Below are 27,515 nucleotides of genomic sequence, written 5' to 3'. Positions count from 1 at the left end.
TTATCTCCTAAAAATGACAAATTACTTTAATCAAATTAGTCAAAATTGTTTTTTTCAATCTAATTATGACAGGTGTCACCAGATAAAGCTCATAAATGGATTTTTCCATTTGTATCCGACGCAAAAATATGGCAAAATTCCATTTTTATATCGGACAGATTAACATAGACCGTTGTGCCGACATCACGGGCCATTTTATTTTTGGATTTCATTAGTATTATACTGTCGGTGTTAAAAAATATTCTAAATTTAAAGTTCATTGTCTGTAAAAGTTTTTGTTTGTTTGTCTGTGTGTTTGCCTGGGCTAAAAAAACGTACTACATTAATTTACCACATGAATATCGCAATTTATAAGGTACATATTATTACTGTGACCGCGAGAAATCTATTTAATCATGATCTATTCAATCAAATTCTGGTTAATCATCACTATTTGAATTTATTTATATTTAGAGAAATTGTTATTAATCTTATCTTCTATTTTCAACCTAAAGTAGATTGTAAATAATTACAGTTATTTTTTTTAGGTTAAAAATATTTACTTTATAAATAAATAGATTCTTTTCATCTTATCGTTTTTTAAATTTCCTGAAATAAACAGGGAAGAGTTTCCTGCTAAACTGATTTTATCAGTTAAGTACTTTTTTGATTTTACAGTCATTAGTAAGAGTAAGGGCTCGAAACAGAAATCATGTGATAGCATAGCAAAATCCAAAGTGGTGCCGCACCCGGGTATCGCAGCACTATGAGGTTAATTTATCAGCTTTTTTGTGAATGTCATAGAGTACCGCGGAATTTGGTGTTATGGCTGATGTATTGCGATAAGCTTACCCTTTATGACTTGGTATTTAATAGGACGCATTCAATGATGAAAAGTGGGTGAATTAAAACGACATATCTCTGCCAAACCCAATGAAATCATTACATTATATTTAAGTGATAAATTACATTATTTATTTCTGTTAATAGGTACTACTACAAGGTAACACTTTTACACGTATTTTTTTTAAATTACAAGATGAGGCCAGCATTTTTTTTTGGACTAATCTGCGAAGAAAAGCCTAAAAATATTTAAAGGTCTCTTTTAAAGTCTGGACAAATAAAGAATAATGTGAGTCATATTGTTTTTTATAATTCCCTATATGTATGATCTAATAATAAAGTAGCTTATCGATAATCAGCAATCATTATGCCGATAGTTTTATCTACCAAGCCTTGACCAACACCTGGGTAGGCTAACGTTAAATGGTCGGGCATGATGCAGAAGACAGTACTTTTGGACACGGCGCGTATTGCCTGGAGATTCCTTTCTCTTGAGTCCTGGTCCAGGTAGCTTGGATTTCTCTCGTTACCGTTAGGCTACTGCTTTTTATATATTTAAAATTGTAAACCACAGGAAATAAATAAAGTAGCTAATTGATAAAACACTGAAATAATCTTATCTTTTTAAATTGGAAAATACATTCGTAAAATTAATCGTTACTGTAAAATATTTTCTTGAAATTGATAAAAATGGGTAAGTCCTTATTGTGCTTACTCATATTCATTCATACCTTTAAAATTATTTGAAACAATATTTCAGGTAAACTTTACCTTTATGTATTTTAAGTACTAAAATCGTATTTTGCATTAGTATTAGTATAGATATTTAAAAAAATTTAAACCAAAAACCTAGAACGCTCTCCAGAGATAACATTAAGATTGATTGCTAATTTCGCCCGGTAGTCGGTTCTTGAGGTAAATTTATTTAAACGCCGAGTCAAAGCGCTCATCAAAATAAAGTAATTTAAAAAACTAAAAAACCCGACTGCGTTTCTTTATAATATTAAAATGAAAAACACCCTAAAACAAGAAAGTCAACGTTAAATTTAAGCAGTCGGGACCCATTCTAAATATAAAGACTTTGTGAGGGCACATACGGCTGGCTTTCTAGAATGGGTCCCGACTGCTTAAATTTTACGTTGATGTGATTAAATCCAAGAAATGTAGCGAGACACACGAGCGTTGACACCAGAGTATTGAGCCTGAGCACAGCCAATACCGAAAGAGCAGACACCAACAACGACACCGTTGTGGTAGAGAGGACCACCAGAGTCACCCTGGCACTGGTCGCGACCACCGTTGGGCCAGCCAGAGCATATCATGTTGTCATTGATGGTGAAGACAGTGTTGGCGTATTGGTTTCTGCAAGTGTTCTGGTTGATGACTACAAGCTGAACGTGACGGAGCTGCTCGGAGCCAATTTGTTGACCGTACTGAAATAAAAAAAAAACAATATTTGATATACAATGTCTTTAGAGTGACTATGTAATAATAACAATGCTAAATTAAACATTTTATAGAAGATTGAAATATTAAAATGATTATTTAGTGAGAATAAAGTTTGACTTACGAAAAGGTCACCCCATCCAGCAGCCCAGACAGCCTGGTTGTCACCGGGGAAGTAGTTGGCACCAGCGATGGAAGCAGCGCGGACATTGTTGTTGAATGTAAAGAAGGTGGCGGAGCGGAGGATAGCGACGTCATTGTTTAAAATTGCTCCTACGTTGAATTGAGGGTGAACAATGTTTTGAGCGACATTGTGACAACTCCACCACTGTTTGCCCAGGTAGAGCCTACACGGATACGCCATCTATTGGCAGCGTCACCACTGGAAAGAAAATGTAGCTATTAGCCCTAACTACTTACGGCGCATTCCAATAACCTACCGATCGGTAGATTTGCCTACCAGCGGTAGAATTTTGACACATTTTGTATGAAGCTTATGTCAAAATTCTACCTCTGGTAAGCAAATCTACCGATCGGTAGGTTATTGGAATGCGCCGTTAGTTAAATAGTTTCAAACATAAATTCTCCACATTATGGTACGTACTAGGTGCAGTGAGCAGCAGTGAGGATGGATCGGTTGTTGATAATAATACCGCCGCATTCTTGCCCGTAAGTAATAAAGTTATATGTGTATAGCAGAGCAGCGATGCCGGGGTACTGGTCGATGGTGGTCAGCGATCCACCAACGATCCTTTGTGATTTCGATGGAACGGCTGCAAAACAGAATATAATCATTGTTACTGGAATTTGGAATCATTCTTTTTGAAGAAAGAAATCCCATATACTCTTCTTCATACAATAGACCATACTATAGTAAATGCGCAATATGATGAATCTTTAAAGTTTTTATTATGTTTGTACTTAATTTCTTTGCACTTAATTACTTAATTTTTTTTTAATTGTATGAAATTGCTTGAAATTGCTTTAGATTGTCAGTATGTATCTTAGTTGGTAAGTCTTGATAAATAAATAAATAAATAAATTATCTAAAATTGATCATCAAAATCAACAAATATAAAGGGCTGATGAAGACTTACCAGCTACCGCCGCTAAGCACAAAGCTAGAATAGCAAGGACACGCATGTTGTTAGACAGTGACTCGCTGGGTATACAATAGTAATTGATTCAGGTGTTGTGATATTTATATTATCGTCAAAGGAAATTGGTTGTTAACTAGGGAAAAATTAATCTTTTGCTCGGAGCCAGCGTTGGAACCAGACTGTAACACAAATTATTATGATATTAAATAAATGTTATTATAAAAATCAATGTTCAATTAATGTTGGAATGAAGTTTGACTTACGTAAGTGTCACCCCATCCAGCAGCCCAGACAGCCTGGTTGTCACCGGGGAAATAGTTGGCACCAGCGATGGAGGCAGCGCGGACATTGTTGTTGAAGGAGAAGGTGGAGGCGGAGCGGAGGATAGCGATGTCGTTGTTGTAACGACCTCCTTGATTGTATTGAGGGTGGACGATGTTCTGGGCGACGTTGTGAACGACACCACCGCTGTTGGCCCAGGTGGAGCCAAGACGGATACGCCACCAGTTCGCGAGATCACCACTGCAAAAAGAAATATCAATAACTTTAATATTTAGCTCTGGGTATAAGATTTAGCCATGTTAGATGTGGTTTGATTAAAGTTAACTTACAGGGTGCAGTGAGCAGCAGTGAGGATGGATCGGTTGTTCAGAATGGTACCACCGCATGTTTGAGTGAAGGTGCTACCCCAGCTGTTATACAGCAGAGCCGCAATGGCAGGGTAGCGGTCAATGGTAGTGACTGTTCCACCAACGATCCTCTGAGGGTTGGACGGGACGGCTGGAAAATAAAAATTAGATATTTTTCTGGTTTTAATTCTTGTCATCATAAAGAATAATAATCAAATATGAAATATGTCGTTGCTGCCTTGGAAGATGGGTAGGCCTTTGGTGTGGGACGCTACGTGTGTAGACACCCTTGCGCCATCTCACCTTCTAAGTACTGCTGCATGCGCTGGTGCGGCTGCTTCCGCGGCAGAGGACCTCAAGCGGCGCAAATATTCTAACTTAGTTGGCAATTATTGTTTTGAGCCGTTTGGGGTCGAAACACTTGGGCCATGGGGTCCTGGTGCACATTCTTTATATAAAGAAATTGCACATAAGCTATTCGACTCTACGCGTGACCAGAAGGATGGCTATTTCTTCGGTCAAAAGATAAGCATTGCCATACAACGTGGCAATGCGGCCAGTCTTCTGGGAACGTTCCCCAATGACAGCGATGCGGACGAGTACTTCGACGCCTAACCACACCTAACCACGCCTATTGCCTTTATTTTAGTTTTAAGTTAGTTTTTATTCCTTATTTTTTTTGGTATTTTTAAGTTGTAAATAATGTGTTAGTTTAGATTAATACTTTCTCATATTATATTAAATTAATTAATATATAAAAGGTGTAATAAAATATGAAAACTCTAAATGTATTTCTGTAGATGATCTTTAGAAGACTCATTCTTCACCACAACTTTGCTCTAAAATACACTCTGCTTGTCAGTTAGTTTGGGTGAGTAATCAGTCCTAATTGGTTTAAGAATTTTGTAGTCACTGCTAACAGTGCTTCCCTTGGCGATGAAGGATCACCCAATATTCACATTCTACACTACTTTAAAAATATTTACTAGACCAAAACATTTGAATGTCGTCATCAACTCTTTGACATTGTGCGACAAGCAAGTATTTGGACCTGAGGGTAAGCAAAGAGATGTAGCTTCGTTGTGCATGTACTATCGCTTATGCCACGGGGAGTGCTCTAAGGAATTGTTTGGTCTGATACCTTTTTTGTTTGGTCTGATGTCTTTGTGGCATCGACCTACACGGCAGCACTTCTATTCCCATCATATAGATGGTTGGCAGGCCACAACTGCACGCTTTCTGCCTCACACAGCAAAACTGTGGAATGAGCTGTCGACGGCGGTATTACCAAACCGATACGACCTTCAAACCTTCAAGAAAAGACTCTTTTTTAAAAGGCTGGCAACGCCCCTGTGACTCCTCTGATGTTGCGGGTTTTCGTAGGCGACGCTGATTGCTTACCATCATGTGACTCGTACGCTCATTTGCCACGTACTCAATAAAAAAATATCACTGAAAATATGTCAAAACTTACCAGCAACCGTCGTCGCTAAGCACAGAGCCAGAAACACAAAGGCACGCATGTTGTTTGACTTGGTGAACACTTTGGTAATCTATTGTAACGCTACTATATTTATATCATTGAAAATTGATTAAATTCATTTATAGCCTAGTGATTAGTGACAATCATTTCATTATCTCTATTTTAATTTATTAGAAGGTTTGCAGATTGTAGTTTTTCTTGCACAGTGTAGTGTTTCAATAATTATTATCGTATGTATATTTTCGTATACTAAAATACGCATTTTGATTGATATTAACCATATAAAAATTTCTCAGTGGCAGCACGGAGTCTGGAAATGTACCCGGTATATGGCAATAAGCTCACCACCTATTACATGGGACTTACAACATAAACTGTAAATGTGGGTGTACATTGGCATTATGTGTCATAACGTGCACCTCTGCCTACCCCTTCGGGGATTAAAGGCGTGAAGTTATGAGAGATAAAATACTTATACCTAATCTTTAGCACTATACAAAATTTAAGTATATTTTTAGTTGCGTCCATGTGTTTTAATATGTTTTGAAAATATTTTTTTTATAATAATTATCGTGAGACATACTAGATTAACTAAATAATCACGGTTTACTCACGCTCATAAATGGAAAAAGCTCTACTAGTTTCGAGTCACAGGGGGACTCTTAATCATGAGCAGCGTGCGGAGATGCGGCGACGTCGCGCAGCACAGTTAGTCAATCAGTCAGTCCCTCTGTGAACGAAAGTAGTAGTAGCTTTTCTCCATCAATGTAAGTAAATAAACCGTGATGTTTCAGTTAATATTTAGAAATGTTACTTTTGCAAAAAACCTACTTAATTTCTACTGTTACTATGCAAATACAGCCAGTGTGTAATCTCCATTACATGGTTCAACGTCTTTTTATCTGTAGGTTATTTTTTACCAGAAATATAACATTCTTTTTTCACGCTTTCTCACCTGGGAACATGTATGTGATAAGCCCGACTGACAGCAAGCGTTCATTCACTTTTATAAAAAAACAAACTGGTGATTGACTTTGATAACTCTTCACATAAGACAGACGTCTGAAATGTAGGGAACGTTTAGCTCTCGTGAAGTTTTTTTGGCTTACTGAAAAAGGATTTTAATTTCTAAAATTGCTTCCTAGAGATGAATTAATATAATTACAATTATAAAATCTTTACTAGTATATTTTACCATATCAGATATGCCTGTTTGTAAAATCAATTATGGTATATTCTAGCTATTTAAATCCAATAATGACATAGTAAAAAAGTTTCGTCAAAGCTCTCCCAGTAATTTGACAATGACGTACAACTTAAACTTTTATAGTCAACTAAAGTTGAAGTTTAGCCTAAATTTAACACCCACGTTTTATTGGCAAGATAATAAGGTGAATGATAACTTATTTCTTTTCACAGAGTCATGTCTGCCTCTATCTCAAAGACCCAACTTTAATAAAAGTCTTTTACGTAGGTAAAACGTATTTTTTTAAGTGGAGAAAATCATCCAATTACTTTTCCCGCCTCGGGCGAAGCGAGATGGACTGTCAGACTCTTACTGACTAAAAACCACCCCGTTCCTACTCCTGCTTTTCGAAATAGAGCCCCGATAAACCCGCTAGGTAGTCCACAACTCCGAATCAGGCATCAGTCCTACTGGAGCCCATCTGTGGTGCTCTGATGGCTCTTTGAGGCGCGCACGAAACGCGACAGTTAAGACGTGTTACTTTGACATTTATTTTGTAATACTGAAGTAATAATACATTGTAATGACGTACCTGCGACCGCCGCTAGACAAAGGGCCAGGATACCAAAGATACTCATACTGTTCCTTACTCGTTGCGAAGACAATGGTGGTGTATTTAGATGTTTGAATATTTATATCACCAAGAATTTTATTAATTACAAATCTACTTTCAACACAAAAATCTTTTTATCTTTCTTAATTATGAAAACTAAAGAATTTACTTTATCAATTTTTGGATGGTCTTTGACGATTATTTTTGGACTTACCTAAAATATAGGTAAATTCCAATGATGTTCCAAATGATCATGCTTACTCATCATTATTTATTTGTATCTAAAAAACTGTCTCAGTCTTAATTTTGCCACCGACAACGGGTGTCGACCAAGGGTACTACATATTTCAACTTTTTTTAGTAATTATTTATTAAGAGACTGCAGCATGGCGCAGTATTGTACTTGGTATGTATATTTTAATGTGAACATTATTTTTGTGTTTTTTATTCAAGACATTTGAAGTACTAAAATTACGTTAACAGGTATAAGTGTAAAATAATCAGATCCATTTCGGTAACGAACTCAAACCAATAAGTACCCTTATTGCCATATGTACAAAATTTAAAATGGATTGAATCAAGTGATCTGCAACATCATTTCACAAATAACAACGAAGCTAATTTTCTTCATAAAAAAAATAAACAAACTGAATCATTTCTACCAAAATTTATTAATCTTTAGAAAGCACATTTGTATGTTGAATAACTATTACGCATTAGCAGTAATCCAATCAGTAAATCGAGACACGCGAACGTTGACACCAGCATAATTTGGATCGCCACATCCCATACCAAAGGAGCAGACACCAACAACAACACCATTGTGTAAGAGAGGACCTCCGGAGTCACGCCCGCACTGGTCGCGACCACCGGTGGGCCAGCCAGAGCACAACATGTTGTCAGTGATCGAAATGCCAGCGTTAGCATACTGGTTTCTGCAAGTGTTCTGGTTGATAACTACAACCTGGACGTGACGAAGTTGCTCGGAGTAACCAATTGGAGTCTGGAATAGAAAACTTATTTTAACAATTTGAAGGCCACGGGGGTCACCGGTGACCGACGTTAGCGGAGGATTTGCCTTCAACAGTTTTCAATTAGCAGACAAAAACCTAAGTATTAATATTTAACACAGATGTGACAATTATTTTTTGAAGTACAATCCATTATTATTTGTTTAATAATTTGACTTACAAATGTTTGACCCCATCCAGCAGCCCACACAGGTTCATTGTCAGCCAAGTTGTAGTTGGCACCGGCGATGGAGGCAGGACGGACGTTATTGTTGAAGGAGAAGGTGGTAGCGGAGCGAAGAATGGCGATGTCGTTGTTCCAACGAGCTCCTACGTTGTATTGGGGATGGATGATTTCCTGGTTGATGTTGTGCAGGACACCACCACTGTGAGCCCACGAGGAGCCTACACGGATACGCCATCTGCTGATGCCGGAACCTCTGCAAAAGAAATGAAATAATGATCAATTTTAAAAATAATAATATTTTATTACTTACAAACGTGAATTCTTCACATATAAATAACACGTACTCAGTGCAGTGAGCGGCGGTAAGGACGGACCGGTTGTTGAGGATGATGCTGCCACATCGTTGCCAGTAGGTGCTCCAGTCAGATGTTAGTAACAGCGCAGCAATCGAAGGATACTGGTCGATGGTGGTGACTGATCCACCGACGATCCTCTGAGATCTAGATGGAACAGCTGGAAAATAGCATAGATTTGGTTTAAAGTTTGTTCAAGTTTATTTTAGATTATGTGGCTTAAAATAAAATACAATCTCTATGATTGATACTGTAGTTTACAAGATGTAGGTTTGTTATAGAGCACTACTGCCCAGTTTCTGTAAAATTTATCATACTTTAGTTCGCTCTTACAACATCCACAAGAAGAGTAAGGGTTTTAAATATATTCCACTCTGTGGTCCACTGTTGGTTCCACAGGCATCGTTTAGATACCTTTATATTTTATTGAAATTAGTTGACTAATTTTAGACCTGAAACAGGCTAAGTTACTTTCACATTGTATTAAATTAAGCTAGGTTAGCACACACCTATGACCACCGTTAAACAAAGAGCTACTATAGCAAGGACACGCATGTTGTTACTGACTACTTGACAAGACAATAATCGTATAATAAGATTTTTCGATATTTATATGACAAAAATCGATACAAAGTCTTTTTATCTGACATAATTGGGAAAAACTTTAAGCTACAGAAATGTTTTTGCAGACTGTTCAAAATTGATAAATCCTTATCGACTTCGGAGCATCTTGGGCGATATCCATATTTTGGGTAAGTCCAAATGATGTTCCAAGTGATCATGCTTAGTCAACAATTTTTCACTTATTAAAAAATATTTCATTCCTTGTTCTACCATTGTGGGAGTCAAATGTCCGTACTACCATATTTATTTTGAGACCGTTTTATTTCGAGACTACAGTGAAAGTAATCAATTAATCATACACCTGTCATAATAATTTCTAAAGCAGTTTTTGTATTACTGAAATTAAAATTTTGTGAAACATAGAGACGGCGTCACGTCCAAGTGTTGAAGATAAACTTGGATAGATGCAAACAACAATATGATGTGGTGCATATGGTTATTATTGCTGGCTGGCCCACCGGTGGTCGCGACCAGTGCCAGGGTGACTCTGGTGGTCCTCTCTACTACAACGGTGTCGTTGTTGGTGTCTGCTCTTTCGGAATCGAGTGCGATTGTGCTGATTTCCCTGGTGTAAATACTCGTGTGGCTAATTCTCAGATTGGGTTATAGATAACACATTAATGATTAATAATAAAGTAAACATAGACTTGTATAGTTTTTCTATTGATAAATATATCATTGATATTACCCTATCCCAAATAACGGTCTATTCATACACCGTCATCAATGTCATCATCAAAATATTTTTAATAGTAATAATATTTTAACTTATTATTGGTTTATGAAGAAATATATTTTAAGTAACTTACTCGATGTCACTCGAACAACACTTTAAACACTACTAAAGTACTCATCGTCATTCAAGCAACAGAACATATGATCCCTTCTGATATCATGAACTTAATCAAACATCAGATAGTAGATACATTATCTTATATAATTACCTGTTCTAGTAAATACCACGACCTGTTTATAGTAATTAGCAAAAAAAAAACAATCGGATTAAAGCTTTTACACAACGACAATTGAGAATGAATGATTTTTACTTGTGTCATCTATTAATAGCAGATGATAACAATCTTGTAAAAATAGGAACCAAAATAAGTTGATGTCATTCAGAATACAAAACTAATAATCTGGCAACCCAGTAGTGTCGTGAATTATTTCAAAATTCTCCAAAGTGCCAGGGTACGGGAAAGAACATATCTAACGTAAAATACCCCGACCGATGATACGAGCACATCGGTCGCTCTAACGTATCATTGGTTGAGTGTGAACGGTCAAGTGTTTTGTATACTTTTTTCTGTGCTGGTGCTACTTTTCTTTTGATTGATACTTTCTTTATATTTTATGGAACCCCAAAAGTGATAGCAATGTTTGGAAACATTAAAAATTATCTTAAGATATCATAGCTAATCCACTTCAGGTTTTTAATAGGAAAGATTTCTTTCTTAATCTTTTCGCCTTATTTACCGCCTTATTGACTGATAGTTCGTTAATCGTTGATGATAGTCTTATATATATAACAAACCATTTGACACGAATTACTACAGTTATCGGACAGTCAGTAGCCGTTAATATGCGTATCATCGTTTTGTTCGCCGTATGTTTTGCGGCTACCGCAGGTAAGTTACCAGAATACAACTGATATCATTGCTCGTCAAGTATGAGACATGCAACATTTGTATATATCCATCATGAATTGGTTTTAAGAGAAATTTTGTTTTTCCTTCTAGCGAGCTCCAACAGTCCACAGAGGATTGTAGGTGGCAATCCTACAACTCATGACCAATATCCTAACGTTGTTGCTCTTTTGGGCGTGCATGAATGGTTGTGGCATACGCAAGTATGTGGTGGTGTCATCCTTAACTTCAGATCCGTCCTCACTGCAGCCCATTGTCCTATGTAAGTATTTTATCAGAAAAAATAAAAGAATTAATTACATTACTTGCAATTGTAAAACTTATTATTTATTATTTTATAGTAATGACAGAGTCGGCTTATGGCGTATCCGTTATGAATCAAACGTTTGGAATGAAGGTCCTCTTAATGGTGTGACCGGGATCATCGTCCATCCTGACTTCCGGCAAGGAGATAGACTGCATGACATTGCCATCTTACGTTCTGACGACTTATTGAATCATCGACATGGCAATCCAATACCTGGCCCCGAATATATTCTCCCTGACGATACGAAGCTCGTTGCTGTTGGATGGGACGCGAGTTGGGTAAGTTTGCTAACAATATTATTTATTTCTAGTAGGTATATTATTAATAATTATGTGTAAATCATAATTCGACTAAGGATACTTAGTAGAGTTTTGTATTGACAGTACTGATGTTTCATAATATTTTGATATATCTTTTCTTTTCTCTCAGCAATCGGAATCTGAGCAATTACGTCACTCGGAAGTAACAAAGGTGAACGAAATGTTGTGTGGTGCTCAATATGAAGATTCTGATATTGTGATCAATGAATACACACTGTGCACAAGCAATCCTATCACCGACGGTCCAGAACACTGCGAAGGCGATTCTGGTGGTCCTCTATTCGACAATAATGATCTGGTAGGCATCAGCACCTTTGGAAATAAATGCGATGGCACCAACTTGCCCCGCATCTACACCCGCCTTGCCAGCCACAAGGAATGGATTGATTGGAACATGTAAAAAACTTTTTTAATAATTAATAAAAATTCATGTTCTAATTTGTGTTTTGATTTATCCTTCACAAATGAACAGATATTAAATAAAATAAACTGAATATAATTTATTACTTGAGGTCATTTGAAATAGTTCACCAGTTTAATTTTCTTCTTATAAAGTCACAGACATACATATTATTATAGACTTGTTTCATAATCTATATAATAAAATATTGAAAACAGTGTGTCTGTACACATATACGTTTATGAAAAAAATACAAAATAGGGTGATAGTAAAACGCCAATAGAGTCCTACATATTTGAAAAAAATGTTGTATGTTTATACAAACTCATCTCCGAAACAAATAGACAGATTAGATTGAAAATATCTTTGTTGTATAGCTAATGAGCCTTAGCAACATATAAGGTACAGTTTGTTTTGAAAATTGGAACAAAAAATCATGCTGCTTGAAGACAATATTTTACACGTGTACATATCCGTTTATATATATTTTTTTAAATTAATAAATACAATGTATAAGTGACAAATGAACTACCCAACACAAAAATAATTATTCAAATCGGTACAGTGGTTTAGACGTAAAGAAGAAATAAAAGCCTTACCATACTTTCGTATTTATATATTTTTTTGACCCACGGCTCGGCTCCTATTGGTCATAGCGTGATATATTACAACCTATAGCCAACCTATGTGGTCGGCGACGGCGACCTCTCGCGCCCGGCACTGGTTCAGGCACGAGAGGGACTGAAGCAGTCACGCTAGCTAAGGAGGAGGCGGGGCGCGTGAGAGAACAAACCTCCTCACGCCCCAGCCATCGCGAGAGACACTCCGGGCGTCGGGGATCGCGGGACGATCTCCGGCCACCGTAAGTACGGGCCTGCGGACGGCGAGCAAGGGTAGCTCACCGCCCGAACAGAACCAGACCCGTGCGTGCGGTACGCCGCATTCCGCGCGCGCCTCAAAGAGCCATCAGACCAACACAGATGGGGCCCAGTAGGGCTGATGCCTGATCCGGAGCTGCGGACTACCTAGTGGGTTTACCGGGGTGGTTTTTAATCAGTAAGAGTATAACACTCCCTTTCGCCTCGCCCAAGGCGGGAAAAGTCATTGGATGATTTTCCCCCCTCAAAAAAAAAAAAATGTTGCCAAAAAATAGTTTTATTATGTTTCACGACATCCGACATGATTGCAAAGGTAAATTTTTATTGAATCTCATCATCATAAAAGTATTAAACATAGATATAGAGATTATTTTGTGAAAATATGTCAAAAAGATTTTTCTAGACACATGATCCTCAGAAGTAATAAATAAATAAATAATAAAAACAAATAAATCTTTCTTCTGAAATATTCGGAACTGCATGGAATTATAATCTGCATTATGAGTAATATTATGATATCCGTAATCATATAAACCACATAATCCATAAATAAAAAGCTTTAGGTGTCAAATGAAGGTAAATAACATAAATGCATATGTCACAAATATAGAAAGCAAACAATCTAGGTTATCATCATGCTGACATGAATTTGTCATCATTATTCGGTCAACACCAGCATATTGGATACAGGATCAAGAGGTCACATTTATTTATTTAATGCACTAACAGCTTCCATTACAGATGTAATCTAATGCGATAGTGTAGATGTCTACACTGATGTCACAGACTGATGTCAGTCTTACAACATATTTTAGTATTTACTTTTTTAAAACGTCATGCCTTTAATCCCCGAAGGGGTAGGCTGAGGGCACATAATGCCAATGTACACCTACATTTCACCATTTATGTTGTAAGTCATGTAATAGGTGGTGCGCCTATTGCCATATACCGGGCACATTTCCAGACTCCGTGCTACGAAGGCGATTTGCGCCTTATTCCCTAATATTGACTTCAAATTAGTTTAGTTGTAAAGTATTTTTATACAAAAGTTCTAAAATTGTAGTGGTTAGATTTGGTGGATTCTTCCCAAAATAAACTACGACATCAACTTAGCTACAACTAGCATTATGTTTTACAGCTTAATCATGTAACTAAATAACTAGGCTAGAATTCAGCCACACCATACAGGTTCATAGTCCGAATATAACTAAAGTAAAGACCAGACAGAAAATTTTGTCGCATAGCTAATAGACCACCCTATATGTTGCCCGTTTTACCCTATATAGTACACTAGCTTTCCGACCGCGGCTTCGCCCACGTGTAATTCGGTTATATATAGCGTTTTTAATGATCTCGACAGGGCTTTTTCTTCCACAGGCTGAAATCTTTTTTTCATTTCAATTACGTTTTTGACAATTTCATAGATCTGTTTAAGTATTTGCGTCTGATAGTCATCATCCCATGTGAATGAGCTGATGATGGAAGGTACAACTCCTCAACGGTAAGGAGTTGAAAGAAAATTCTTACGAAGTTATACGTACATGTAAGGCTATTAGGTTGACCTGATAATAAAAAGTAAATCTCATTAACGTTAAGAATTTAGGTGAAAATGGATGCGGACAAATTTCTTCTCTTCACTTGTTTCCTTTTAGCTGTTTGTATGGGTAGTGTTAACACAAAATAGGGATTTAAAGGCGTGATGTTATTAATGTTATGCATGTATGTACATAATTATGTATGTTATTATGTATGTTAAAGAGACGACTGAAAGTTGTCATACAAAGCCTTTTTTTAAGGATGGGAAATCATCAAATGACCTCTCCCGCTCTGGGTAGAACGGAAGGGAGTGTCAGACTTTTACTGACTAAAACCCACCTCGTTCCTTCAGTTGCCCTTTGCGTTCCGGGGCCACGGTATCTCGTTAGAACTTTCCCGCAGCCCCGGCTCAGTTTATCCCGTTTGGGGGTTGACATTTCAAAAATCCCTTCTTAGTGCTCACTTATGTTACTAAAGGAACCTCTGTTCAAAATCTCAGACTCCTATACCGAGCGGTTTCGGCTGTGCGTTAATAAATCAGTCACCCAATCGCACCCCTAAATCACGATTGGAGGGTAGTTTGAAAAAACGTATAATGTCAAACATATTTACTTGCCTATGTACGTGTTCATGCCAAGTTTCAAGTTTATAAACCCAAGGAATAAGATTTTTCATAGAAACGTTTTTACCCTTTTCCCCCCCCTTGGGGGTTGAATTTCCAAAAATCCTTTCTTAGTGCTCCCCTACATATCCCAAGGAACCTACATTCCAAATTTCAGCTGTCTACGACCAGTAGTTTCGACTGTGCATTGTCTGTCAGTCAGTCACTCAGTAACGGAAGAGTTTTATATATATATATAGATATAGATATAGATTGTAATTTGTTTTTGAATTTAAAACAAAATGTTCTACGAATACGACATTGTGGGCAGTTGACATTGACATAGCTATAAATCAATAATACCTAGGTACGTGACAATATTATGCTTGGTCATAATCCTTAAATCACTTAAATTCAGATTCGAGAATGCGATTTGTAAATCTACAATAAGTACCTTTTGTTTTTATGTATACCCCTGAAAACGTTATCTTAAATCCAAGCAGATGTAATTTATCGGTGTTAAAGTAATAAAAATAATACGGAACCAGGTCGGTCATATCCTTTTTATCAAATAGAACAGATCCTTCTTACTTAAAATCTACAAAATTCATGTTAATCAGCTATCACCTTTCTTTATAATTGGAAAAAGGTTTATATTGTGTTTGTGATTACACTTGTATGATAGTCTGTATTGATATATATACCATTACTTAAACCGATTAACTACACAAATCAGACTAAATTATCAATATGCGCGTCTTCGCCTTAGTCGCTCTGTGTTTTGCGTCTGCGGCAGGTACGTTCTGGTCTTTATCATATTAAATTTCGACATTAAAGCTACGTAGTTTATAAAAACAATGTCTCTTTATTGAACCTATGCTTGCGAAAATTTTACCATCTTCACAAGATGTTAAAATAAAAATTATAATTAAATCATCAGAATTTTAGTTTTAAAACTGACATTGTCACTGGTAATAGCATAAGACTTAAAACGGGTTATTTGCCATGTTAATTAGTATTTGTGAGTTTCCGATATTTCGGCATTGTTGCAAGCGCCATGATCACGGATGAACTCTGAAATAAACATGGTAAATATTCCGTTTTAAGTTCTAATGATATCAGAATTTTACATAGAGCCAGCTAACTTTATGTTACCGGTTGCAAAATGTTCGGAAATTCAGACAATGGGTCTGGCAAATGTGATAAATGTTCATTAATTAATTTATCGAAGTTGTAAAGAGTTGAGTCTCCGTAAAAACCCTACATATTATGGAGTTACTCACAATAATTTTAGTATGTACTTAATTATTATTGTTTCCCTTTTAGCGGTCCCTCACAATCCACATAGGCATGTAGATGGTGACATTGCCAGTATCAATCAGTACCCCAGTCTTGTCTCTCTGCTTTACGCGTACGAATGGAGTGTGTTTGTCCAAGAATGTGCTGGAGTCATTATAAACCGTCGTTCCATCCTTACTGCTGCTCACTGTCCTTAGTAAGTCAATTTATCAATTTTTAATATATTACGTGGTATTCCTAAAATAACGATTATTTAAAACTTCTAAGTGTCGTGTCGTCGTGTCGTGATGGTTCAAAAGTTTAAGACCGCTTTTGACACAGTGAGGGATCGATCCCTCACTGTATACCTATGTATTACCTATGAACGGCAAAGACCAATGTGATTTTTACCAAGTTAAATGTACTTCCAAAGATTAATCAGACCAGAAACCTGGGCTGGTTGAAATTGCCAATCCTCATTGAGCAAAATGTGGTGATTATTGTTTAAACCTTAAACAGGCGGTTAATATGGTCTGAAAACTTTTAAATATTCTTTGATTATTGATTACGGGCTGTAACTTTAGTTCATAGAATAATAACCTTTTCCCTTAACAGTTATGACGCAGTCCCAAAATGGCGATTCCGTGTTGGTTCTTCTTTGCCAAGCAGTGGTGGACAAGTGCATGCAGTCAATGGAATTCTCATTCATCCATCATATCGACCAAATGCTTTGGACTTTGATGTCGCTGTTTTGCGCTCGGCTACCGAGATACAATTCAATGAATTTGTTCAGATTTCTTATATTCCATCTGCTAGATATGTGGTACCAGATAACGACCCACTCTGGGTAGCAGGATGGGGTGCAAACAGTGTAAGAATGCTTTTAATATATGCGCTAATTTGATTTTCCAAAACATAATACATTGGAGTAATCTGTTATTTCTTTTTACAGTTTGGTGCACTGACCGGATCCGAGCAGCTACGTCACATTCAAGTTCAAAAACTTAACGACATAGCTTGCAAAAACAGATACGCTTTACGTAATATACCTATCACAGCCAACATGGTTTGCTCTGGCTGGGTGTCTGGTGGTCGCGACCAGTGCCAGGGTGTCTCTGGTGGCCCTCTCTACCACCGTCATAATACTGTTGTTGGTGTCTGGTCTTTTGGTTTCGAATGCAGTAGTGCAAGTGATTTCCCCAGTGTCAGCGCCAACGTGCCTCGTCTTAGCAACTGGATCTTGAGTAATGCGTAAGATGAAAAGGCACTTAACTGACGAATTTGTTAATAAAAATACTAATCATTAATAACTTTGTTTCTTTACATTTATAAAATTCATTTCGGTTAGAAAAAGAACACTAAAATGGTCAAAATAACTTTTATTTCGGAGGTCAGTGTTAAATAAAATGTAAACGATAATGAGAAAAACCGACTTTCATGCCTTTGCCACGGAACAACCACAGCACATAATGTAGACCACTATATGCTAACATAACCTATGTATGTATCATAATTCGTAATTATCTATTATCATCAAAACTTATTTATAATCCGGCCTTTGAATGGTGAAGCAACTATTAGATTGTATATTATCTATTCTTCCGCTCATACTAGTGCAACCTGGAATGATAGATAACATTAGTAGGTGTAGCAATACTAACAATACAATACCGTAGATTTTTACTTTTTCTTGCTCGATTTCATACGAGCTGCGGGAGCCACGAGTCAACACCTCCTGAGGATACTCCGTAGAGGAACAAAATATATTATGTCGAGTGGTATATTGCATGTTAATGTGTGTGTTTTTATGTTGCACCTCTGCTGCATGAGCATTTAATGGATATGTTCATAAGCATGTTAATAAATACATGTATAAATACATAGATTTTTTAACACACACATAACATGCAATATACCACTCGACTTTTGTTTCGCTCCTCCACGGAGCATCCTCAGGAGGTGTTGACTCGGCGGCTTGCGCAGCTCAAATGAACTTCGAACGGAATTAAAACTAAAAATCTATTGTATTGTTAGTGTAGCATGGATTTCCGCAAAGTAACGCCTGATTCTATTCTATATAGGTGTAGCAATGTTATCATCAACGGATTATTGTCTGTAATGCTTTTATTGTTATCACATATCTTTATGATAACACCACTACCTGACCGACTACTGTTGAAAATGATGTCAATACTTTTCTTAATTATTTTTCAACCTTTAGACTGTTATTCCATCAGTTAAGATAACATTTTAAGTGCTATTCATAAACATGGATTCCGTATTGAACATTGAAATATAGATAGGTAAATTATTATTGCTACCTTTCTGTTCTTTATTCTCTATTTCACAAGAACCATTTTGCCTATCCTAGAGCCTTTTTTGAAGCTTCATATGAAAAGAGCATAAGCACAAATGGCGTAATTAGTACGCCAACCGTATGGAGGCCTTTTACCAAGCTAGTTAGTGTTGATTCTACGACTTAAGGCATAGCAAGCAAAGATCATTTACTTATCATTTAAATTTGAAGTTTAAATAGTAAATAGAATGATATATTTCATAACGTCCATATAAAAAAGCTGAAGGTGAAGCGCATGGTCCTCTTAAGTCGTAGTGGAGGCTCCCGTACGCTGGAAGCGAGCAGACCGCGCGCTTACTACTCGCCGACAGCGAGCAGGGTGACGGCGAGCCGCGCAAACGAAACGTATTCATATTCATCGGCGCACCAACTGCGAGTTTGCACCTCGCGGGCGACGCGCCGTAAGCATGCTGGCAGCTAGCAGTAGCCACAATGCCGTGCCGAAGCCGATCCGGGGCCATGTTTGTTAAGTAGATATGTTTAGACCTTTATTTACAAATCAAAAGTTTGATAACAATAAATCGAAATGCATTGTTAGTACCATACAATATTATTTAGACACATTCAACACATCATTATCTTTTTATTAGATAACGAATTGATCACTTAAAATTTTCCAAAATATCCAATTAAGCAGATATTGATTGATACAAAAATCTTATCACTTTATCGGACGATACTCGTTTCATTCATAAACACCACATTTCATTCAGAGACACTAAAAACAGACATCTTAATGTTATTTTTTTTATGTTAAATGTGATTATATTTTTTTAAACTATTCGTTCTTGCAGTTCTTTTTCAAGTCCTAATCATAAGTTTAACACAATACCTCGTCTTCCTGTATTTTCTCCTAACAAATGTGATTCTACAAACTCCCTTTGAGGAGCCCGTATTCATAAGTGGCATTGCGCGCCATGACTATGTAGCGGACGTCCCGCAAAGCTGCTCATGAATATGAGCCTCTTGCAAGGCTTGAAACTAGTCGTGACTTGAAACATAATAATAAATTTAGTTTGCCTCACGAAAGATATAATATAAAACCAAACTCCTTTTTCAAAAAATATATTTATTTCTCTTTTTTTTGCATTCATCCACATTAGAATTCAGTAGTCACTTTGTCACAAGTCACAACATAGTTTTCCTCGCGATGCGTGTCGTATCCTCCTAACGCCAGCCTCCCAAGTTATCGAGTTACGGTTATCGAGGAGACTTTTAGAGACCCATTCGCCGACACAACTATCAGCACAATGATAGTTGAATCCACAATCCACATAATTGTCGCCTATTATTACTTATTATTTTCATCGTGTAATCTAACTTTCTCCGACTAACAATATCTAACGTAAATCTCGAATAAAGTTGTTTAAAGACAAACTAATTTCAATAATACACATTGATTATATGATAAGTAGTAATATCTCATAATATTATACTGTTATGTAATTAATCGTTTCACACTTTTTCCTGTTGATAATTTATCAGATAAAATCGCGCGATGTCTATGTATGGATAAAAACAATTTTACTTTCATTTATGAAGTATACCTACAATACTATATAGGTACTTTAGTTTCATTGTGGGTTGTAAAAAAGTTCCCCTTTTAAATGTTTGTATAGTTTATAATAGTTTTATGTTCATAATATCTATATGATATTCATATTTGTCTATTAATTAGTATACCTATTCATGTCTGTACCCGTTCAGAAACAGCAACCATGCATGACTTTAAATCTTTCAAGAAAGACCAGCATAATAAAATTAATATTAATACCATTAAATTGTTTTGTTTCAGGTAATATTATGTTATGACTGACATACATTAGTCACCACGGTGGCACAGGGCTCGAAACTGAGTAAGTACCAATTCGAACTTTTCGAAATTACGTGAACTTTTTTGTTTAATGTAAATTAGTGAAAAAAAAAATATCGAGAGAAAACCTGAAATTGCTATTTAAAAATAAAAATTTGAAGTCGCCAATCCGCATTGAGCAAGTGTGGTGTAATTTTTTCTCTATTCCAAACTAGGTTAATTACCTACACTAAGACTAATATTGATGATTCAAGTAAAATTACATATTCCTTAAAAAAACCAAGCTTCTTAAGTTTTTGAGAATTTTGAACCAAATGTTAAAAAATAAAACTGAAAAAATCATAATAATAGTCGTTTATTCAATACAAATTAAGTATTTATGCATTTGATGAGATCCAAGAGGCGAAACGGGATACACGAGCGTTGATACCGGGGAAGTTAGCTTGAGCGCATCCATTGCCGAACGAGCAGACGCCAACAACCACACCATTGTGGTAGAGAGGACCACCAGAGTCACGCTGGCACTGGTCGCGACCACCGTTGGGCCAACCAGAGCACAACATGTTATCGTTGATAACAGAGTTAATAGCACCATAGTTGTTTCTGCAAGTGTTCTGGTTGATGGTCACAAGCTGAACGTGACGTAGCTGTTCAGAGCCGGCGCCGGAACCGAACTATGAATAAAAGAGAGAAAATTATAAAATCAAAACGATAATATGGTACGAGTCGATTTAATCAAGGCCATTATATACTTACGAAAGTGTCACCCCATCCAGCAGCCCAGACAGCCTGGTTGTCACCGAGCCAGTAGTTGGCCCCAGCGATGGAAGCAGCCTGAACATTGTTGTTGAAGGAGAAGGTGGAGGCGGAGCGGAGGATAGCGATGTCACTGTCCTTGGTCCAGGTGTTGTATGAGCCGTGGACGATGTTCAGGTTACAATTGTGAACAACACCGCCACTGCTACGGAACGAAGAGCCTAGGCGGAGTCTAAATCTATTAGCACCGTAGTCTCTGTAAATCAAGAATAAACCCATTGGTACAATCACATTTAAACATAAAAAATACATTTGTGTTGACAATAATAAGTTCACGTCTGTGATCAGTCTATATGACAAAAATTATCTTTTAATAATTACATCGATAATCTACTTATTTACCAACACATTGTCGGAATATGTTAAGTTAAACAATAGTTTACGACATTTTTATTTAAAAAAAAATCAATTTGACATACTGACTAATGCTTGACAAATAATACGAGTACTTACGCTGTACAATGAGCTGCAGTGAGAACGGATCGATTATTTAAAATGGTGCCGCCACAAGTATGAACGAAATTCACCCAATCATATGTAATTAAGATTGCAGCAATTGTGGGGTACCGATCTATGGTGACGAGTGACCCACCCACAATCCTCTGAGGGTCCGTAGGGACCGCTAAAATAATAAAAAGAAAATAAATTGAGGAACGAATTTAACAAAGAAGAAATAAAAATTATATCAAGTCAAATCCTTGCTAAATGACGTACCTGCCACGGCCGCGAAGCAAAGGGCTAACAAAGCAAGAACACGCATGCTGCTAACTACTCCAACACAAATGTTGTAATCAGAGCCACACGTATCGTATTTATACGGCAATTGTTTGAAATATTCATCCAAATAGATAAAATTAAGGCAAGCATTGTCAATTCCTTATAGCCAAATAAAGAAGTTTACTCAATAGTTTCAATATTTTATTTATATGTGTATAAATGACAATATCTATTAAGTTCAATTTTTACAACTTTTATTTATTGAGTTTTCGTGTATAACAATATAAAATGGCATCAAAATTGTTCAAAGTTCTGAGAAATTACTAACCCTAAAACCAAAGACTGCACAACTAATACTATGGCTGGGCAACCATCAAATAGGTTCGTTTCCCTGGTTGACTCAAAGTCAGTATTACAAGCAACGCTTACTGTATCACACCCCAGACTAGAAACGTTGTCGATGTAGACTTCAAGCACAGCTTCCAGAAATTTTCCGATCCGTGCTTCGCTTGGGATGATGCACGGACTGTAGGCTGGGCACTACCACGCGCGAGGAAGCATGATGAAGAGTCCCTCTGTGACTCGAAACTAGTAGCGCTTCTCTCCATTAATTTACGTGAGTAAACCGTGATCTTTAGTTAATACTCATCAAATTAAATGAATACAATGAAACCACTCCTTTATAATCAAGTTAATACCTGCCCACATATTAATATTATTCCTTATTTTATCTTTATTTATGACATTTTCATATCTGAAATGTGTTTTTGTGTAATAAAATTATCGCAACAGAAGGAATTACTATCATATGATCTACAAAAAGCCTTGATTGATAGATGACGATATTTTAAAGCTTATTTTAAGTAGGTAAGGTAGATTATTCTATGACTGAGGAAGAAGAAAGGTATATAGGAACTTTTATCAAATCAAACTTACTCTGCATTATGCAATAGTTTGGTTCTCTAAAAGTTATAACAAAACCATTGCAATAATAATAATAAAATGTGCAGTCTGGTGTTAAGTTATGCCAGAGGTCTGTATTTTGGGTCACACATCCCCTCCAAACTGTAATAAAAATGTCTAACTTACGTACAATTGACAAAAGATTAAAGAAAGACAAAGAACAATGTGATGTTAAATCATTACCTATTTAAGTGCGAATGTGTATTGGAAAGAAACAACTAAGTCAAAATCAGGTTCTTTATTAATTTACAACACTTTTAAGCATTTGATGAGATCCAAGATGTGAAACGAGATACACGAACGTTGATACCAGGGTACCTAGCATCAGCACAGCCAATACCGAAGGAAGAGACACCAACAACGATACCGTTGTGGTAGAGAGGTCCGCCAGAGTCACGCTGACACTGGTCGCGACCACCGTTCGGCCAGCCAGAGCACATCATGTTATCGGTAACCGAGAATGCGTGTCCATAGTTGTTTCTACAAGTATTCTGGTTAATTGTTACCAGCTGGACATGACGGAGTTGCTCGGAGCCAGCGCCAGAACCAGACTGGAATGTGAAGTACAAATATTAGTTTGAAATTATTAAATAAAAGGACAGATTTCACAAGTTTAGAAATGTCAAGTAAACTAAGGAAAGTTTCAAGCAAGCTAATGCTGTGACTCCTTTCAACTAAACTTACATAAGTGTCACCCCACCCAGCAGCCCAAACAGCCTGGTTGTCAGCGACGTTGTAATTAGATCCAGCGATGGAGGCAGCGCGGACATTGTTGTTGAAGGAGAAGGAGGTGGCGGAGCGGAGGATAGCGATGTCACTGTCCATGGTCCAAGGGTTGTATGCAAAGTGGACGATGTTCAGGTTAACGTTATGAACAACACCGCCACTGCTTCGGAAAGAAGAGCCCACGCGGATTCTAAACTGGCCAGGTGCATCACCACTGTAAATGAGAAATAAAATATATCTTCGTTTGGAATTCGACCGAATACAAAACTATTTGGTAAAGACTTTTCAATAGTTGCACCGTCCAAATTGATTTAAAATATTACTACTTACTCAGTGCAGTGAGCTGCAGTGAGAACAGATCGGTTGTTTAGGATGATGCTTCCACAAGAGTGGTGATAATTGACCCAATCGAACGCATACAGGAGTGCAGCGATTGTGGGGTACTGATCGATTGTGGTCACTGAACCACCCACAATCCTTTGACCACCGGTAGGGACCGCTGAAATGAAAAAACAAACAAATTAATGGTAATGGTTTAAGATGATCCAAATAATGTTATTATTTTCAAAAGCATACGAATAATAAAATTTATATTATTCAAATAAAACTCTTTACTAAGTTAATCACTTACCTGCAACAGTCGCGAAGCAAAGGGCTACCAAAGCAAGAATCCGCATATTGCTAATGACTCCAACACGAATGATGAAATCAGTGCCAATTCAACCGTATTTATATCAAATACCATATTAAAGGCTATCTTTAATTTATATTAATATGTAGAGATAAAAGATACGATTCCGGAACAGTCTAAACACGTTTACTCATTGTTTTATAATCAAATTTTGTAGATACATAAATTTATTTTTTTTCAAGTGGGGAAAATCATCCTATAATTTTTCCCGCCCTGGGCGAGGCGAGAGGGAGTTTCAGACTCTTACTGACTAAAAACCACCCTGTTCCTAATCCTACTTGTCGATTCGGAGCCCCGGTAAAAACGCTAGCTAGTCCGCAGGTCAAGGTCAAGCATTAGCCCTACTGGGCCCCATCTGTGGTGGTCTGATGGCTCGTTGAGGCGCGCGGAATGCGTCGCGCCGTACGTATGCCGTAACCGGATACATTTCGGAGAGTGTGCGGGGGAATTGCACAACTTGATTCCTCCTAGTCCTTTCCATCATCGAACCACAAGACAATCGGCGAGGCGTCACCGTTTCATGGTGGATATCCCACCCACACGCACGAAGCGCTTCGCTTCAAGCTTCCTTGTGCGAACTGCTAGGGAGTGGAACTCCTTGCCGGAGTCTGTGTTTCCTGATGGGTATATCCTGGGTGTCTTCAAAGCCCTAGTGAGTAGGTTGCTTATGGGCAGACGTGCTCCATCGTAGGCCCCATCATCACTTACCATCAGGTGAGATAGCGGACAAAAGGCGGCCCATTTAACAATAAAAAAAAAGCCAGCTAGTTAAATTTGTAACGAATTCAGTCTTATAGTTCGACATAGATATAATTTAAATTAGTCTTTTTTATCAATATTCAATAATAACGTTGTGATATCCGAACTATTATTTCCATACATGATACATTATCGCGCCCAAAACAGCTGCTACCAAAAAATCTGTAAAAACCATACCATTTTCATTAATGACAATATTTATAGCTTATCTTGAATGGGATTTTTTAATAGAACAAATAATTATAATTAAATTATTGATAAAATGTAGATTCGGTAGTAGAAAGTTACCTTAGCACTTTGAACGAATATTAAGATTCAAAGAACTCAAGTCGTTAAATAAAAATAGTCTTAAAATTCATATGACATTTATTAAAAAAACCAAACAGGTTTATGCATTAGCTGAAATCCAAGAAGAAAAACGGGATACACGAACGCTCACACCGGAGTAACCAGGTTCAGCACATTTGTTACCAAATGAAGTGACACCAACGACGACCCCATTGTGATACAGTGGACCACCAGAATCACGTTGGCAAGTGTCGCGACCACCGTTGGGCCAGCCAGAGCACAACATGTTGTCGGTAATCGTGTTGGGAAAATTTTCGTACTGGCGTTTGCATATCTCCTGGTTGATAACTACCAACTGGACGTGACGGAGTTGTTCGGAGCCAACGCCAGAACCAGACTGAAATAGAACAAATATTTAAAAAAGTTTCAAGCTAGCTAATGCTGTGACTCCTTTCAAGTAAACTTACGAAAGTGTCACCCCATCCAGCAGCCCAGACAGCCTGATTGTCACCGGGGTAGTAGTTGGCACCAGCGATGGAAGCAGCGCGAACATTATTGTTGAAGGAGAAGGCGGTGGCGGAGCGAAGGATGGCAATGTCACTGTCCAAGGTCGAGGAGTTATACGCGGGGTGGATGTTGTTCAATATGACGTTGTGAACAACACCACCACTGCTTCGGAAAGAGGAGCCAACGCGGATTCTAAAATTGCTAGCCGGTTCATTCCTGTTAATGAACACATTTTATAGCAATTAAAACAAAAAAGTTGGTTCAAGTAGTTCTATCAGACCAAAATAAAAAAAATCGGTTTCTAAATTACATAGACAGGTCAATCACAAATGAATGCCCAAAAAGGAAACACAGACAAGAAATTGGTTAAGTCCATAATTAACTTACTCAGTGCAGTGAGCAGCGGTTAGAACGGATCGGTTATTTATGATGATGCTGCCACAACATTGCTGATAATTATTGAACCAACTAGAACACAGGAGTGCAGCAATAGAAGGGTACTGATCGATTGTAGTGAGTGAACCACCCACAATCCTTTGTAAACCAGTAGGGACCGCTGAAACGAAAAATAATATATTGAATGATTAATATTGGTAATTAATATAAAATGTAATTAGGTTTCAATTGAATTTAGTGAGGCAAAAGGATGAATGAAAAAACTAGTAAAAATCAACATAATTTGGGAAATAAACGCAATGAAGATTGGGGGGCAGATCAATAAGTAATCACTTACCTGCAACGGTCGCGAAGCAAAGGGCTACCAAAGCAAGAATCCGCATATTGCCAAATACTCCAACACGAATGTTGTAATCTGGGCTAGGTAAACCGTATTTATACCAATGACCATTATTAACTATCAAAACGTCCACATATCAAGATAAAAGGAATGAAATTTCCCCGATTGCTTCCATGGGGGCTTGTGGTTTTTTCTGTATGTATTAATCTATATGTAATAATCAATGATATACACGTAAAAATTTGTTTCCCCTGATATATCACTAATGATGTAAATAATTGTCGCCGGTGGTATTATGTTTTTTCAGCTGTTCGATCTGAGTAATTAGCATGGAGTCTGAAGTTATTCCTTTTACAGTGCACCGCGTTCCGCGCGCGCTACAAAGAGCCATCAGACCACCACAGATGGGGTCAAATTGGGCTGATGCCTGATCCGAAGCTGCTCAAAAAGCAGGAGTAAGAACGGGGTGGTTTTTAGTCAGTAATAGTTTGACACTCCCTCTCGCCTCGCCCAAGGCGGGAGAAGTCATTGGATGATTTACCACCCTTAAAAAAAAGAGGTGTGGGATACAAACAAGTACAGTAGGAAGAAGTTGTTGGGTAAAAATTACGGAGTGCTTGTTCTCTAACGGTCTGTGGTTTTAGTACATACTTCTGTTTTTTATAATAACTATCGTGAGACATACTAAACTAGCAGTTACCCACGACTTCGTCCGCGAACAATAATG

At 37.3% G+C, this 27,515-nt stretch overlaps 6 protein-coding genes and 1 pseudogene across 13 annotated transcripts in view; 3 read left to right on the top strand and 4 right to left on the bottom strand.

The window, feature by feature from the left end:
- LOC118274591 (solute carrier family 12 member 6) overlaps positions 1-27,515 on the top strand; it is a 511,128-nt gene that overhangs the window by 359,842 nt on the left and 123,771 nt on the right. The gene's annotated exons all lie outside the window — the stretch shown is intronic.
- LOC126911500 (trypsin CFT-1-like) lies at positions 1,913-3,513 on the bottom strand (annotated as a pseudogene).
- On the top strand, positions 10,925-12,161 carry LOC118274623 (trypsin, alkaline C). Its single transcript, XM_035592258.2, has 4 exons — positions 10,925-11,078; positions 11,190-11,358; positions 11,438-11,681; positions 11,833-12,161. The coding sequence occupies exons 1-4, from the start codon at positions 11,033-11,035 to the stop codon at positions 12,121-12,123; spliced, it is 750 nt and encodes a 249-aa protein (XP_035448151.2). The 5' UTR covers positions 10,925-11,032; the 3' UTR covers positions 12,124-12,161.
- Positions 15,782-17,726, top strand: LOC118274659 (trypsin, alkaline B-like). Its single transcript, XM_035592304.2, has 4 exons — positions 15,782-15,934; positions 16,465-16,633; positions 17,032-17,287; positions 17,369-17,726. Exons 1-4 carry the CDS (start codon positions 15,889-15,891, stop codon positions 17,669-17,671), a joined length of 774 nt encoding a protein of 257 aa, XP_035448197.2. The 5' UTR covers positions 15,782-15,888; the 3' UTR covers positions 17,672-17,726.
- LOC118274729 (trypsin, alkaline C-like) lies at positions 20,925-22,258 on the bottom strand. The gene is made up of 4 exons (XM_035592417.2): positions 22,116-22,258; positions 21,855-22,023; positions 21,342-21,597; positions 20,925-21,259 (listed from the first exon to the last, which is right to left on the bottom strand). The coding sequence occupies exons 1-4, from the start codon at positions 22,159-22,161 to the stop codon at positions 20,963-20,965; spliced, it is 768 nt and encodes a 255-aa protein (XP_035448310.2). The 5' UTR covers positions 22,162-22,258; the 3' UTR covers positions 20,925-20,962.
- LOC118274837 (trypsin CFT-1-like) lies at positions 23,305-24,589 on the bottom strand. Its single transcript, XM_035592570.2, has 4 exons — positions 24,439-24,589; positions 24,138-24,306; positions 23,766-24,021; positions 23,305-23,632 (listed from the first exon to the last, which is right to left on the bottom strand). Exons 1-4 carry the CDS (start codon positions 24,482-24,484, stop codon positions 23,339-23,341), a joined length of 765 nt encoding a protein of 254 aa, XP_035448463.2. The 5' UTR covers positions 24,485-24,589; the 3' UTR covers positions 23,305-23,338.
- LOC118274764 (trypsin CFT-1-like) lies at positions 25,599-26,900 on the bottom strand. Its single transcript, XM_035592465.2, has 4 exons — positions 26,786-26,900; positions 26,440-26,608; positions 26,013-26,268; positions 25,599-25,942 (listed from the first exon to the last, which is right to left on the bottom strand). The coding sequence occupies exons 1-4, from the start codon at positions 26,829-26,831 to the stop codon at positions 25,646-25,648; spliced, it is 768 nt and encodes a 255-aa protein (XP_035448358.2). The 5' UTR covers positions 26,832-26,900; the 3' UTR covers positions 25,599-25,645.

Source organism: Spodoptera frugiperda, chromosome 15, assembly GCF_023101765.2.
Source record: "Spodoptera frugiperda isolate SF20-4 chromosome 15, AGI-APGP_CSIRO_Sfru_2.0, whole genome shotgun sequence".
NCBI lineage: Eukaryota > Metazoa > Arthropoda > Insecta > Lepidoptera > Noctuidae > Spodoptera > Spodoptera frugiperda.
Note: the sequence above shows the minus strand (reverse complement) of the source record. Positions and strands in the feature narration are given on the sequence as shown.